At 43.5% G+C, this 16505-nt stretch overlaps 1 protein-coding gene across 6 annotated transcripts in view; it reads right to left on the bottom strand.

The window, feature by feature from the left end:
- The window catches only part of CCDC40 (coiled-coil domain containing 40), a 41761-nt gene that overhangs the window by 8184 nt on the left and 17072 nt on the right, over nucleotides 1–16505 (bottom strand). For all 6 annotated transcript variants that reach the window (XR_006102144.1, XR_006102145.1, XM_042451723.1 and 3 more), the window contains exons 9-15: nucleotides 15152–15309; nucleotides 8370–8492; nucleotides 6326–6447; nucleotides 4215–4458; nucleotides 3905–4087; nucleotides 2348–2593; nucleotides 693–906 (exon numbers count right to left, since the gene is read on the bottom strand). Coding sequence is in view for 4 of the 6 variants with exons in the window: in XM_042451723.1 (XP_042307657.1) it covers nucleotides 693–906; nucleotides 2348–2593; nucleotides 3905–4087; nucleotides 4215–4458; nucleotides 6326–6447; nucleotides 8370–8492; nucleotides 15152–15309 (1290 nt within the window). In the remaining 2 variants the exon portion in view is untranslated. The remainder of the gene's footprint in view (nucleotides 1–692; nucleotides 907–2347; nucleotides 2594–3904; nucleotides 4088–4214; nucleotides 4459–6325; nucleotides 6448–8369; nucleotides 8493–15151; nucleotides 15310–16505) is intronic.

Genomic DNA, 16505 nt, shown 5'->3' with positions numbered 1-16505 from the left:
TATATCCCTTTTCATTATTGCCAGTGATCTTATTTTATACTATGGTGGCAGGATCATTAAGAGCCTAAAACTTTGCACATCCCTCTACTATTAGTGGTAGGATCTTAAAGAGAAAATGTCCTGTAAGCAATGCCCTCTACATTTTTGCACCTTAGGACTCCAAATTATCTCGAATTAAAAATTCACATTTGGAAACCCCATTGCTGCATTCAGGAAAACCTTCTGATATCACAAAACAAATTAATTGACTGTGAAATGTGTGGTTTTAGTAGTTCAGTTAACAGTGCTAGTAAATATATAACCTGATACTGCAACATTTATATAAGAGCCTGACAACTGATTATTTAAAGAGACCTGAAAGTCAGCTACTCATACATCACACATAACCATATTAGAGAAGCATACAATTGCCAACTACTACTGAAACCTCATGAGCAATTACCACCCACCAAAATTACAATTTCTCATTCACAAACACTTGAAAAGATTTCTGCTGTAAGACCCCGTTATTATGACAGTGAAAGACAGTGACATGCCTCTTCCTTCCTGTACACTAGTTCTACAATCACTGATAACACAGGCATGATTATACCCTGTTTCATGTGGCCATTTACAAAGAAACCTGAAAATCATTCAATCAAAGCTGTAGTGTTCTGTCTTATTACCACCCTTCTGGGAAGCATCACACTTACTCTCTATGCGGACTTTCTTTTGCTCCTTGATTGTGATCTCTTTTTTTACCATATCCAAAGAAGCCAGCTGCTCATCTCGCTCCTGGCTGAGTTTCACTAACTCTTTCTGCTGTTTCAGCCAGTGCCTCTGTAGCTTCACCACCTCCAATTCAGTTTCATCTATATGTTTGGTAAGTTTCTTGATTTCAATTTCCAAGGGCCCCAGCTCTTGTCCCTGGAATTAATCAGAATGATCCTGTTTTATTTGCAGTATATTGACTTTTTATAGCTATATACTCAGCACAGAAATACCAGAACACAGTTTCATCACCAATGGTTCCTCAATCTTTTGGGGGTGGGGGGTGAGGAATCATCTGTAGTCAGAGGATGAGGATTGAATAGTATCTGGGAATTCTGGGATTTTTTTCTGGGAAAGGTGTAGGTGTAGTATTAACCTTCTGCTTAATTTATTCCCATTGTGATTTTAATCATTTTTGTGTGTCAAATAACACTTAGCTGAGGACAAAAGAGATGGAGAGAACACTAAAATCAATAGAAATGTAGAGGCAGGTTTTATGGAAACATCAACCTGTTTGACCACATGATTGATTTCTGGGTGTTTTTTTTTTATCCAGATAGTGAGCAATATCCACATGTACATGACACTCGTCCAAGCACAAGAATTCCCTCCTAATAAAAGCATTGCATATGCAGTAGAATGTCTAGATTTTGTTTACTGATACATTAATAGCAACCTCCCCATTTATTTCTCTGATACACTTTTTACACAGTCTGATAAACAGGAACAAATATTAGTGACTTGGAAAAAGCTAAGAAAAAATTTTTTTTATACAATGCCCCAGTTCTTAACATCAGCCTGTTAAATATCTTGTAGTTAATGTCAAAAAGGAGGCAAGGACATGCACAGGATTATCTGTATCTCATAACTATTTTACCCTTAGTCTGATATCTAATGCAGGCGCAATTCACTATTCTACACAGATTTTTATATGCATATTAGTCCATACTAAGCCTTTAAAAAGTGATTCATGTATAATAAGAACAAGAGTGATATGACATCAGCCAAGCAATCCAGATATTTAAACAACTGGGGTTACTTTTGTTATTATATAGTTCCCTCCCCCGCCCAAAATCACATGACTGCCTGCATATCGGAACTGCAGCAGGAAGAACTTGCCATTACTGACCCAATAGTGCAAAAGCAGCATGATTGGGAGGCACTGAGCAGATTTGCCCATCAGTGAGAAAGAGCACTCCAGCAATGGACAGACTACAGACCAACCATGGCACTGATACACCATCATGTGATAAGGTATGTCCACAGTCACTGATATCCTGCTCTAATTCAAACCCTCATGTCATGAAAGCTAAGAGATAGGCTTTCCAAACATTAGTGATATTGGCTGAATTTCAGAGACTCAAATACAACAAGTCTACAGGTGCACTGGGTTTTTATTCAGACTATTTTTGTTTCAAGGCCTCCCACTAATGCCACAAGTCACTTTTAAAATTCCCCTGACTCTAAAAAGCACTTTGTGGTTCAGCACAAAGAATAGCTGAAGATTTTACAACATAACAAACCTAGATTTGCCAAGTGTTCATGCTAGGAGTGAGCTGGGAGATTCCAGTGAGGGTTAAAGTCATAAGATACATACCCCAAGTTGAGAAATCATCATTTCTAATTTCTTATTGTACATATTGATCATTCCTTGTTTGCGCCTAATCAGGAGGTTACGCTTAGAAATCTCAGCCTCACTATGACTGATTTGTTTGTTGAGATTATCCATTTCCTTGTCCACATCTGATAGGTTCTTCTCCAGCATATTCAGCTTGCAGTTGGTATTTGTGATATTCAGCATAGTTTGGGCTGTCTCATTTTCAATTTTGGTAAGCTGTATCTCCTAGTGTAGGGATAATTAGGAATAAGTGGGGAGGGGACAAAAAATATTGTTTATGGATATTTAAAGATATAGCCATATTAGTCTGTAGAATCAGTATGTAGAGAGATCTTGTAGCACATTTAAGACTAACTAAAGAAAGAACTTGGCAGCATGAGATTTCGTAGACATAAGACTACTTCCTCAGATGTATTTGGTCTAAATGCATTTCAGGAAGTAGTAGACAAGTCTACAAAAGCTCATGCTGCCAACTTCTTTCATTAGTTAGTCCCAAAGGTTTTACAAGATCTCTCTTTGTATGGATATTTAAGAAAGTCTTTGGCCCAAGACAGACGGGCCGAAAGGGGCATAGTGGCAGCATGGTGCGAAACCCTAGTATGTAATGGCGGTGGTCTGATGGTGGTATCCCATCCACATGGACGCCGCCATCTTGATGTAAGCAATGCACAGCATATACACATTGCAGCGCATCACCTATATCATTGGCGCACTTGTGACCTCCACCCGGCGACCAAAAAAGAACCCGTTTTTTCCAGGTGCTTTTTATTCTGGAGGGACACTGTGCGGTATGGCGGCTGCAACATCCTTGCAGAGGGAAACAGGCATCTGCCAGGCCACGCTTTTGGGGCAGTCTGTTCCGGGCCTTTGAGAATATCTGATAAGTCATGCAAAACAAGAACAGTGGCATAAAAAGGCAGAGCCGTGTTTCTGTCTGCTTGTTCTTTGTATTAACCATTGTCTCCCTACATCCTTAAAAAACTAGATCACCTTGAACATCAGGTGGGTAGTGATCAGTAGTTAAATATGTCATTACTTTGACGTGATTGCCAGAGGAATAATTTTCACTATGAAATAAACACTTTTCCATTTATGCATAACAGTAAAATAAAATCCTAATCACATTACTGCCATCTGTTTGCTATATTTACTGCAGTATCTACTATAGGTTTCCATCTTGTACATATTCCTTTCAGTCTTCAATAAAGAGCAAGTTGACCACCATCTCCTTATAATGGTGTGTCTATTTAGTCAAACATCAGGGAACTTATGACAAACATGACATGCCCTGAATTGACTGGATATTTCTGTGTATTTTAAAAAGTATTTGATGGTGTTTGTGCTTTTAGATTGATTCTGGGGTTCCCAAAACCAATGTGGAACTAAAACACTAAAAACTCTTTTTAATCGTTATTAGGCTATGAAACAAGAGCCAATGCTCAGTGAAAAAAATATCCACAACAAAGAGTCAGAACCCTGTCAGTGTCCATTCAATCTGTTTCCTATCATCTTCACTGATGTAGGTGCTATACATACCAAATTCATCAGTTGGTTTTGAAGCTTAACACCCAGTTGTAAATAGTATTTTGCTGCTTTGTTAGACATCAACCGATCCTGCAGCTTGACCATGATCTCACTCTCTAGTTCCTGCTTGGTTTGTGATCCTTTCTCAGTATCTCTACGAAGAATCGCCAACTCATTCATGCGAGAAGCTTGGTCCTGGAAAGATAAGAAATAGCTTGGGAAAAAGTATAAACAGTTGTCAACTGACCTATCATTGGGGGAGAGGAGATAGTCCTACTGAATAGAGACAAACAAATAACAAAGTGGAAACATGGAATCTCACCATATTGGCCCGATTCAGGGCTTGCTCTGTCTCATGAAGGGTACGGGTGTAAGTACCAAACTCCACTTTCATGGCATCCTGTTTAGCCAGGCTCTGAGATATCAGCTTCCTGCTTGTGTTACCATCATTCTCTGAGCGGTTTAAGATAGAAGCCAAAAGCTCATTTCTCTCCTCCTCTTTGATGATGGACTTCTTATAGACTTCAATCTCAACCTCTAATGACTTGAGCTTGTGTCTGGATTCTCTGCAAGAGCAGAAACAGAAATAGCCAGAGCAGGATAATTATCCTAAAGTTTCTGCTGTTAAATAAATTGCTATAAATGACAAGTTGCCACACTGGCCCTTTAAACATGAAGGGCTATCTGTCTTTCTTGGTATCAGCATCTTTCCACACAAGTGTTTCTTTGCAAGGCAAGCATGCAAGCCTTTGCCCTTGTTGTGGTGTTGTTGTATGCCTTCAAGTCCTTCTGACTTATGGCTATCATAAGGGGAACCTTTTCTCAGTTTTCAGTGACTGGTCATACACTTAAGGAAAGAATACCTAATTGACAAACTTCTGGCCAAAATATTTCTAAGAGCATTCTTGGCTGAGTTTGAGCAAAATTTCATCTAGCCTATTTTTCTGTGTTTTCCAATTATCTACCATGATTAATTCAAATCAAAGTAAGAGTTCACAGTAATAATGGAATCATCTTTCCCAGTTTCCAGTACTTCTAAATTGGTATACACAATAAGACGGTTCAGATGTAATACAAAATTGCAGTTTATTGTTGCAAGAATTAGCTTAACTCCTGCTAAGCTTGTGCACATCACCCCCAGCTTTGTCACAGAGAGAGATGGCATTTGGAAGCATTCACTTCTGGTTTTGATTGATTACAGCTATGTCATCTGTCATCTGAAAACAAGCAACTTTGGTTAATCTTAACTATGGAAACTGGAAACTAATGTCAAATCATACTTTCTAAAATGAAATTTTTATACTAATAGTTAATACTACATACCGGTGACATTTCCTCTTGCATATAGGTGGAGCCATATGGGGGAAGTTATGCAGAACAGATGTGGTGCTGGAGAAGAGTACTGAGGATACCATGGATAGCCAAAGATCAAACAAATGGGACACAGAATATGTCAAACCAGAAATTTCTCTGGAAGTCAAGATGACTAAACTGAGGCTGGTGTATTTTGGACACATCATGAGAAGGCATGAGTCATTATAAAAGAAAATAATGCTAGGAAAAGTGGAGGGAAGCAGAAAGAGAGGAAAGTCACATGCTAGATGGATGGACTCTATAACAGAGACCATGGGTATGAATCTGCATGCTAGATGGAGGGACTCTATAAAAGAGGTCATAGGTATGAACCTGCAGGGCAGTGGAGGACAGGGAATCTTGGAGATGTCTCATCTGCAGGTTCATCATGGGTCGAGATCAGCTCAAGGGTGGTAGAACAGAACCTTAGAAAGGAGAATGTCTCCCCTCTCGTATAATTCCTTTCCCAGAATGATATGATCACTCCAAATCTCCCTTTCATGTTGTAGTTAGACTTGAGGGGAGGAAAAACCTCCCAACTGGCTCCATCCAGAGGCTTTTCTTCACATTTAATTGCCCAGTGATAAATGCAAGGGTGAGATATGTGAAAACGAGAAAAGTATGAATGAGAGGGAGGGTGTGCATGCTTATATGTAAATGAAACTAACAATTCTCCCAGTGTAATTCACCCTTTCATAAAGAATGAGAAACTATGCATTCTTGCAGGCATTGTCTGCAAGGGATGTAATTATGATTTGTACTTAAAGAGGATAAATCCCATTGGAAGTGATGAGGCAGTTTATTTGCTAGGTATCACCATATGACGATTGTATGAAATTTGAAGGAGCATTCCATTTGGGACACCTTGATCCCAGTAATGCCTCTAATTTGCTGATAAGAATTTTCATGTACTTTATGGGCTTCATTTACTCCAGGAAAGAAGATCTTGACAACAGCTATGTCTTAGCTGACATTTTAAAAAATACGTTCTAAGTGCCTCTGTACATTATAAAGCTCTCTGTCTAAGTCAACAGCAACAGCAACCCTCTGAAAGAACCTTTGCTTATTCAGCACACTTACCGTAATGCTTCTTGCATAGCAGCATAGGCCTCATCTCGGCGCTTCATTCCAGTCAAACTGTTAGCCCAATCATGCAAGAGGCGTTTTTTCTCTAGGTGAATAGCTTGTATCTCTGTAATTGCCTGAAAAGTCAGTGTGGTGAAATGTTACAACACCTCACAGGGCAATGACATTCAACTCCTTTTTTTATGCACCCCATCCATTCCCACATAAGACAGTACCAGTGTTTTTTTCCCCTACTCCTTAACCCTTGCCTTATTGAACATTTTTTAATTACATTTCAGACAGGTTGGAATGAAAACAAATCTGCAAAAACAGAGTGAGCCATACTGAAAATAATTAAAAGGTATTATAAGTCTGAAAGAATTTAAGAGAATTATAATCCTAAAGCATGACACTGTCTGTTGCTATGTGGAGGAGACTGTGAATTACATGGTACAGGGTACATGGTATAACAGATGGTAAGAATTAAGCACCTTTGTCTCCTATCCTGTTACTTAGGGGCGGAACAGACCACCTGGAAGGGGCAGTTTTAAGCCGTTCCTTCTGAAGATGGACTGGGGCCATGGCAACTGCATGCCATGGTCCCAAGCCACCTTCAAGCCGGCCAAAAAGGTAGTAGCAAAGAGCACCTCCTTTTCAGAGTGGCTAAAAGCCAGCTTTCTGCCCGTGTTGCTGCCAGAAGCTGGATTTAGTGTGCTCTGGTTGCATGCGGTGTAAAAATGCCACCCCCACCACAGTGTTTTGAAGCCAGCTCCTATGTGGGCAGCCAGCTGGCTTCAAAACATCTTGAGGGCATGCGGCATATAAACCCCTCACCTACAAGGTGCTGGGAAGCTGGCTTTTATTGCTGGTCTCTTCCAGCTCACAGATATTCAAAATCACTTCTTATCAAGATTGCTTTTTAGTCTTTAACAAATTGCTTTCAAAGATTTTCTATAAACCTCTTGACAAGCAGCTTGTTCCAAGTATCACAGCTTTTTATCTATCTGTGCACACTTTGAACATTTCAGTAAAAAGGCAGAGTATAAATTTGTTTAACAAAACTTTAAAACTCTGTATATAATTTGATAGACAATGATTCTGTTGTATCATCTGGAAATTAGTTCAAAATGAAGATTGCTAACTCGGTTTCAGGAAATGGCTGTGCGCTCTGGTATATATCTACAGTCGGCTCTCCACATTTGTGGTTATGATTTTTATGCATTTGATTATTGATGGTTTTGATGAATATGTTCTCTCTAGGAATCTCTAAGTCCTCCAGTGTGACTCTATGGTCAACATCTGCCAAAGGTTGCACTGAAGGACCTAGAGATTCTTAGAGAGAACACTTCTCTAGGCATCTGAAGATTCTCCAGTGTAATTCTATGGTCAGCTTTTGGCAGATGTTGACCACAGATTTGAGCAGGATGGCCTACAAATGCTTAGAGAAGTGTTCACTCAGGCAAAAAAAAAAAAAAAAAAAAAAAAAAAAAAAATTTTTTTTTTTTTTAGGTTTGCCACTTTCATGCAGGTCATGCAACCCTAATCCCAGCAAATGTGAAGGACTCACCACCCATGTTCACAATTAAGTCAATGGAACTTGTTTCCAGGTGAGTGTATATATAGCAATGCCACCTTTACGTCACTTTCCAATGCAAAGCTCTAAATAGATAAAATAAAAGACTAAAGCATTTTCTGACAAACATTCAGACTAAAGAAGTGTGTGTTTATTTCAAATGCCAGTTGTAAATACATTTATTTTAACAAGATCCTTGGAGTTCAAAAACTGTTTCAACTGCTTAGCAGGAGATCCTTAGTTTTGTGTATTTTATTATGTGTCTGTGATTTTAGAATTATGATTTTAGTGCTATTTGTGTGTTGTATTGTGTTTTATGAAGATTATTCATTGCCCTGGACTCTTTGCGAGAGAAGGTGAAATACACATATGAACAAATAAGACAGGCTAGTTAAGTTCATAAAAACAATATGTGCAGAAACTTTTAGAAAAGTGTTCAAAACTTACCTTTTCACAGAAATATCAAGAAATGGCCTGACCTCTTACCTCTGCCACTTCTTTCCGTGTGATTTTGGTGTCTTCAGCCTGCGCCATATGTTGTGCTTCATAGAGTGCAATCTGCTCCTGCAGGTCATTGACCCTCTTTGTTAACTGGTCTACATGAAGATCCTATGAAATTAGATAAATGCATGAAAATTGGACCAGGCTCCTCCTTGCACTTATCCTGTTCACTGCACTCCTTCCAGGCAATGTGAAAATAACTACAGTTAGGGGGTATTAAACTAGGGTTTTTTTTTCTTCACTTCTGTGCCATTGCATGATTACTATCACAGGCTATATCCACACTGCAGAATGAATGCAGTTTGACACCACTTTAACTAAATGGCTCAAAACTATGGAATTCTGAGATTTGTAATTCTGTGATATATTAAGCTTTCTCTGAGAACTCTGTAGGCATGACAAACTACAAATCCCAGGACTCCATAGGCTCAACCCATGGCAGTTAAAACAGACTAGATTATTTTTGCAGTGCATATGCAGTCAGCATGGAGTATATAATTTTCCTCTTCTTTTGTAGCTCATTATTTCATTTGTATAAACAGAAATAAGTCTTTAGTGTAAAAGGCTACCTTTTGGTCCAGTGCTCAGCTAGTAGCTGTTTGTTCTAGTGGTTATAACTACTATTTTTGTGAGATTCTGCAGTCTACAGCAGAAACAGAAAACTTCAGCCAGTCCAAGCAGCTGTTTTCCACTTCTAGATCTCAACAAGGAACACATTATGCCTGGACATAATATATTACCAGGGAAGGGGCAAACCAAAAGGAGCAGGAAGCCTACAAAATCTGGGGGGGGGGAATCATCTGCAAAACCCCAGATATTTTGGAGTGAAAGGGGGCAATGCCAACTACAAAAATGGCCTTGAAGAATTCACATGGGGTGCATTTTGTCCACCTTGTTCAGCAAAGACTCAAAACCTTTGACGATTTTTGTTTTAAGTTATTTTTTAATATTTTCCATCTGGGGATCCATTAAAAAGCAATTCACCGTGGAAGGTACATTCTGGGGAAATAGCTTGGACAGAAATTGTAAAACACCTTCTTCTAGAACATGACTTCCTTGACCTTGACTGTAGCCCTAGGAAGCTACCAATAAATAAAAGAAGGCAGGTGAGAAATGCTTATTATGAATCTCCCATATCATACATAATTTGGCAGTAAGAAGATGAATAACTACAGTAGTTCTTTTCATCCCAAGTGGGCCAGGAGTCAGAGGTCCAAAACATACTGCAGAAACCGTCCACTTTGAGACCGCTTTAACTGCCCTGGCTCAATACTACGGAATTCTGGGAACTGTAGTTTTGTGAGATATTTAGCCTTCTCTGTCAGAAAGCTCTAGCACCACAATAAACTACAATTGCTGTAATTCCCTAGCACTAAGCCAAGGCACTTAAATCAGTCTCAAACTGGATTATTTCTGGAGTGTGTTTGGACAAGAGTGAGGGAAGTAAAAGACCTGGAAGTATTGTTCGAATCCTATTTTGGACACAGAGGTGCTTTCTGCACCGGCATTTGGGACGTCCTCCAGACGTCCCATTTTAAAAAAGGGGCGTCTCTTATAGACGCCCCTGGGCCTAGTACGGACTCCGTCCGTACAAGATGGCGCCGGCCCTTCTACATGGCCGGCGCCATCTTTGCGTATCGGACGCTGAGCGTCCGTACGCGTCGCGTCCCTTGTGACATAGCGAGTGCGCCCCTGGCGCCTCGCTACGTCGCAAACGCGACGGAAAAAGAAGCTCCATTTTGGAGCTTCTTTTTCGGTCCGCGCGGGAGTCAGGCCATGTGGAGGCTCCGGCTCCCCCATGGACTAGCCGGCGGCGGCGGCAGACCGCTGCAAAGCGGCGGTCTGTACCCCGCCAATGGCGGGATACAGACGGGCAGGGGAGGATGTCTTGGAGGTGTATTTAGCTGAATGCGGAGCCTCCAGATGGCCCGCCCCGGGGGCGTGCTTCAGGTGTTGGAGCTTCCACATGGGGGGCAGTGAAGACGCCTCACCTGGGTCCGTTTCGGACCCGGAGTTTCCAAACCGCCGCCTCGGAAGACGCTGCAAAAAGAGAGGCAGCTTCCGCACGGGCGGCCCAAACCGCGGCTTTTTTTTTTTGCCGGCTACTGGATGCGCAGCTGCGCAGCTACAGTGCTAAGCAGCGGCAGAAAGCCTATGTGCGCATTTAAAGCGCCCAAGCCCCTTTAAACTTTCTCTCATCTACGAGGCCATGGAGGCTGGCATCTATGTGCCAGGGAACCCCAGCATCAACATCACAGGCCAGCGGATCGGGCCCCTGATACTGGCTGACTGTGCCTACCCCATTCGGAAGTGGCTCATGACCCCCTTGAAGAGAAAGAGAAGAAGGCAGCAGGGGAGACTGTGAGGAAAGCCCTGGCAGATTTTTTTCTGACAAGGAGAATCTGAAGGATGGCTCCTGTGCCATCATCTGTGATGTCAGAGTGCATTGTACTGTAATACCATAAGCACATGAATAAATGTATCCCATTATCCACAGTTTGAGTCTGCCTATCATTCCTGATCTGTGCTGTGGGCATGTTTTGCCATGTGCCTGAGGGGGACACACACAAACACACACACACAAAAGGTCTCCTGGCGTCTGTTTTCCTGGGGCAAAAAGATACATCAGCTCCAACTGCCAATTGCCCCTTTGACAATGTATCAATCCCCCTCAAATTCAAGCTTTCCTAATGGCCAATTTGAATGTATCAATGGGGCACCCAGAGGACATCTATTGGGGGAAAGATTCAAACTGCCCCTCTGAAAGCTTTCATTGGCCTAGGACCACCGTGGCCTAACGGCCCAGAGTCGCAGGTGCCCATATATACCCGTGCGCAACTGTGCAAGACCCCAGGACGGCGATCGACATGGCAGCACCACACAGGAGGGTCCCGATACGCATCGCTTACTGGACCGATGAGGAGGTTGGGATCCTCCTGGACTCCCTGATGCCACAGGCAGCTGCGAGGAGAGTGATGGCTAGCACCAACAAGCCCAACCGGGGGCATTTTCTCGAGGCATCTCGTGCCCTCCGAAACCAAGGGTTTCAAAGAACGCTGCACCAATGCAGAGTGAAGTTTAAAACTCTCAAGGCAGCGTTCTTTGAAACCCTGGAGGATTTCGGAGAGGCGCCCCTGGTTGACAGGCAGCCACCATTCTTCTCGCAGCTGAAGGACCTGTGGATAAGGGGAGATCAGCCCAGACCAGAAGATCGCCGTCCTCCAGGTAAGGCAGAGCTCTTGCCATGCCCTGTCCTACCCTCCTTGACCCTTCCCTTGCCCTCCTGTCCCTCCTGCATGGTGCCAATGCCATCCCTCCTCTTCCCTTCTGCAGGCGTGCGGCCGACGCGGAGGCGGAGGGAGGGAGGGCACCCTGCCAGGTCGCCCTCTCCACCATCCTCAGGGGACGAGGATGTCCCCAAGGGTGGGCCACAGCCAGGACCAGCTGCTGTGGCCTCTCTGCAGCCAGAGCAGGCTCCTCTGGCGGAAGGTAGGTCCCCAGGGTGAGGGGTGGGGGTTGCCTGACTGCAGCCCCCACGACACTTGTGCCCTCATCTGCCATGCCAGCATGGTAACTTGGGCCTTTCCTTCCCCTTTTGCAGGGCTTCATGTCCTTGCTGCTGCCGCCGCCGCGCAGGGAGAGGAGCCTGGGCCGAGCTGCCGCCTGCCAGGGGACCCAGGGCACTTGGCCCTCGATGCCAGTGCCCTGGATCGTGTCCTCCAAGCCCGGCAGCAAGGTAAGTGTAGAGGTGAACCCAGGGAAGGGAGTGGGGGCACCCAGAAACCCTGCCTGTGGGAGTGGGTGATGGTCTGCACAGGCTGATTCTAACCATCCTCTTTCTTTTCCCCCCACAGAGAACCGGACGGAGAGGAGGTTCGCAGCCTTAGAGGACAAGGTGGACAAGCTGGCGGAGAGAGTGTCTTCCATGGAAGAGACCCTCCAGGAACTCCTCCGCCGGCTGCCCGCCCCACCGCCTCCTCCCCCTCCCTGAAGCTGCTTCCCTCCCCTGCCCCCTCTGCCATCCCCCCTTCACCCTCCCCCTTCCCTTTGTAAATAGTTGTAAATAAGATTTTTATTGTTGTTAATAAAAAACTTTATTTTTTAAAAAAATTTGTGTGGTTAATTATGCGCAACTGCAGCGGTGTGGCTGTGAGTGTTAATGGGATAGCTTAGGCGCAAAGTCTAAAGCTAGGCAGGAGTGGTGTGAGGTAGCAATGTCCAAACTCTGTCCTTCCAGGCGTTTGGACTTCATCTCCCAGAATCCCAGACCACAGGGCAAGGTGGCTGGGGATTCTGGGAGATGAAGTCCAAACGCCTGGAACGACAGAGTTTGGACATTGCTGCTTTGGGGACCAGTGAGCCAGGCATGGTGGGAGGAGAGAACAGGAAGGGTAGAATAGAGTAGATAGGTCTGGGAGGGAACACATGCCCTGGGAGGCGAAATGATGTCTTTATGGGACATCATGGGACCTAGTGCCTTGTCAGTGCTCCCTGCCCCTTGATCCCAGGCCCTCTCTAGTTGCCCTTTGCCTTTGGGGGCAAGTTTAGAGGGCATCAAAAGGTCTTGGGCACATTCAAGCTCCGGGGTCTCTTTTTTTTTTTCCTTTGCTGGCTGGCGAATGCGCAGCTGCGCAGCGCTAAGCAGCGGCGGCAGAAAGCCTATGGGCATATTTAAAGTGCCCAAGCCCCTTTAAAACTTTCCCTCCCGCTCTGCCCAAAAACAATGGTGGTCTCCTGCCAGCTGGTGATCAGCTGGTGTTGGCATCCTTGTCCACTTGCACTTTGCCAGTGTCACCAGCATCATGGATGCCTCCTCTCCTTTGGTCCCCGCACTCCTGCTGAATCTGCAATGCACAGCCACAGCTGTCTCCGCTGCCACCGCTGTCCCCCTGCCATCCCCCATCACCTCCTTTGTACATATGTCAATATTTACAGTTTTAGCGTTTTTTATTGTTAGGTGAAAATGGCACAGGAATGTGTGTAGGGGTGCACTTTAAAGTCCAAACTTTCCAAGCAGCGCATGCGTACATGTTGCTCTAGGGTTAGGGTTAGGGTTACGAGGCTTAAAATGCGCCGCAGCTGTGCCTCAGCTTCCACAGCTGCATGGCAGCGGACGTTGCAATTAAAGCCTGACTGCATACCACGCATGTCCCGGACCCCGACCCATTATGCGACGCAGAAGACACGGAGCTTTTAAATGGGCAACTTAAAGTAGCGGCGTAGCAATTCTGGTGTACCGGTGCAGCAGCTCTCATGGCTTCTTCCACTTCTCGATATGTGTCAGCATTCAGGTAGGACTGCTCCAGTTTCTGCAAAATGTTTGGCTGGGACCATATAGCTATCAGGTCAGCCGTCTCAGTATGAGACCAAGACGTCCCCCTGCCTTTTTTCGGGGTGCTGCCTGGTGGCAAAGGGGAGCCGCCACACAGCTGTGCCAGGAGCAGCCGAACTGTGCCCTTTCCCAGGTGAAAATGGCGCAGGAATGTGTGTAGGGGGTCACTTTAAATTCCAAACTTTCCCTTTTCACTTTCTACAACCAAAACATCCGCTGGCAAAACTTACAACTTCCCGCGGTTCTACCAACGCATGCGCACAACTGGCTCTAGGGTTAGGATTACAAGGCTTAAAATGCGCCGCGGCTGTGCCGCAGCTTCCACAGCTGCATGGCAGTGGACGTTGCAATTAAAGCTTGACTGCAAACCACGCATGTCCCGGGAACCCGACCCATTATGCGACGCAGCTGACACGGAGCTTTTAAACCGGCAACTTATATTTGCGCCGTAGCAATTCTGACATATCGGTGCAGCAGCTTACAGACGGACATGCGCAGGTACGCCGCAAATCAAAAAGAAGCGGAAAAAAGCAGCACCTTTTTAATGCCGCTTCTTCCCGCTTGGGGCGTGCGGGGGGGCGTGTTCATGGCGGCGTTCAGGTAAAGCCCGTCTGAAGGCTCTACCTTCATGACGTCATGAGTACATCCCTTTTTGCCCGTCTGTATCCCGCCAGAGTCTCATAATAACCCAGGGAAGTAAAATACTCTTAGCTGTAATTATCCATAAAATAGGAATAACTATCACATTATGTTTCAAACTGCTCTAAGGATGGATGAGATATGAACAGGTAAAAATACACAGGCAACTTAAATGCAAAATATGGATACTCATAATATCAGCACTATTAACTTCTGCTTCATTTGGGCAGTATAGAAGGTTTAAACTACACAAAAAACATCTCATCCCATGGGTGCCATGAGTCAGGGTCATCTTGAAGGGAGTTAACAACAACAATGTACAGCAAAAAAGTAGTAGGAATGGAGAGGTAGTGGACTGAAGTTGCAGAATCAAACATATAACTTTAGAATATGGGGAGGTATGTGCATGCACACACAAGGTAAGCATGTGCATGCATGACAGAGATTACTGAATGCTCTAGAATAATGTTTACTTTTCTAGAATAATGTTTAATAATCAAATGACAGAGTCAAGAGAAGCCAGACAAGCAGCAAAGAAGATGCAGGTAAGATTGCAATTCAAAAAGGTCTACTGACAAGCAAACGTAAGGAGAGTTTGCTGGAGGAGCAAATAAGGAGAAAAGAGGAGTAAGATGGCAGTCAGACGTGAAAAGATAAAAAAAGGGGGGGGCAACAGAAGATGAGCTCTGACAGGGATCCAATGTGTCCTTTGTAGATGGGGATCAATGGGGAAGGAGAGCTGGTGAGAAACAGAGGATAATTGACACCATTAAGAAGATCCACAATTGCTAGGTACCTGTTTCTGCTTTTCCACTTCTGCACGCATTCTCTCCATTTCAGCCTTCTTCACTGTTCTTTTCATCACAGCAATATCATCACGGACATCTTGGTCCATGTTTTTCATGTAAAACAGGCGCAAGGACAGTTTTTCTATCTCCATCTGTCTGGATGAAACTAAGAAAGCCAACAGGAAAATGTATTTCTATAGCTTATGCCAAAAACACAACTAGGAGGCATAATGATTCACATACTTGATTGTGTATCCAGAGCTACATTTATCTAATTCTAAAAATATTCCAATCCATGCCAATAGAAACTTTTATTCACCCAGAAAAATGGAATTATGTGACGGTAGTAAATCATTTAAAATAATCACAGACATAAATGTTCCCACTTTGCATTATTACATTTGCAAATTATTCATAATGTTATGCAGTAACTGGGAGCAATGTACAATGTTAAACCTTTTCCCATGAATCAACTGTGTATTTAATAATTCCCCTTGGGGTTACATGTGACAAGGAATTCCAGGCAGCAAGTCAGCAGGCTGGCAGAAGCGGGAATGGCTCTCTATCACTCTCAACCAACTTGGTTGATTTCCACGAAGGCCACAGAGGAAGAGAAGCCCTTCCTGTGACCTGAACAGAAATGTAGCAGGTTGGCAGAGAAGTGAAGGATCTCTCCTTCACCAGCCGACTTACTATAAAGCAACCTACTTAAGAGGCTAGATTCCTGTGCTGACCCATTAGATATGGAGGCTATTCTTGCCAGTGTAAACACAACTATGGATTCCTCTCCTCTATAACAAGTATTGAAGCACAGGCTATTAGCCTCTTAGCAAGCTAATACATCTTCTTTAGCAAGTGCATAATGAACAGGCACATTTACAAAAAAAATTAATCACTAGATGTTAATCCTGTCTGTCTGTTCAGTTTTTTTTAAAAGATTACTTATGCATTTTCAAGCTGTGAAGATAATCAGGGTCATAAGGGCTAGAAATTTATTTCTGTAAAATGAAAAGTGAGATCTTTATGATCCTTAATAGTGATTCTAGTATCATTTGCTGCATTTGCAGAAAGTGATTGCAGAAATATGAAATAGACATACCCACCACAACTGGGTACTTTTTATGGAACCTATTCCTTGGTTCCACAAGCTAACATAGTAACTAAACATACTGAAATAAAACAAACATATTGAAATATAGTGACTATTAACTACACCTGCATATATATGGCCCAGCAATCATTCCATAATGAAAGTGTTAGCTTTAAAGAACTATGAGTAGTATTCACTTCAGCTTTTTCCCCATAATGAATATGTCTCCTCATGTCTAAATATTAGGCAAAAGCTGGCAAAACAATTGGGCA

This window comes from Sceloporus undulatus, chromosome 2 (genome assembly GCF_019175285.1).
Source record: "Sceloporus undulatus isolate JIND9_A2432 ecotype Alabama chromosome 2, SceUnd_v1.1, whole genome shotgun sequence".
NCBI lineage: Eukaryota > Metazoa > Chordata > Lepidosauria > Squamata > Phrynosomatidae > Sceloporus > Sceloporus undulatus.
The sequence above is the reverse complement of the archived record's forward strand: the minus strand, read 5'-3'. Positions and strand labels throughout refer to the sequence as shown.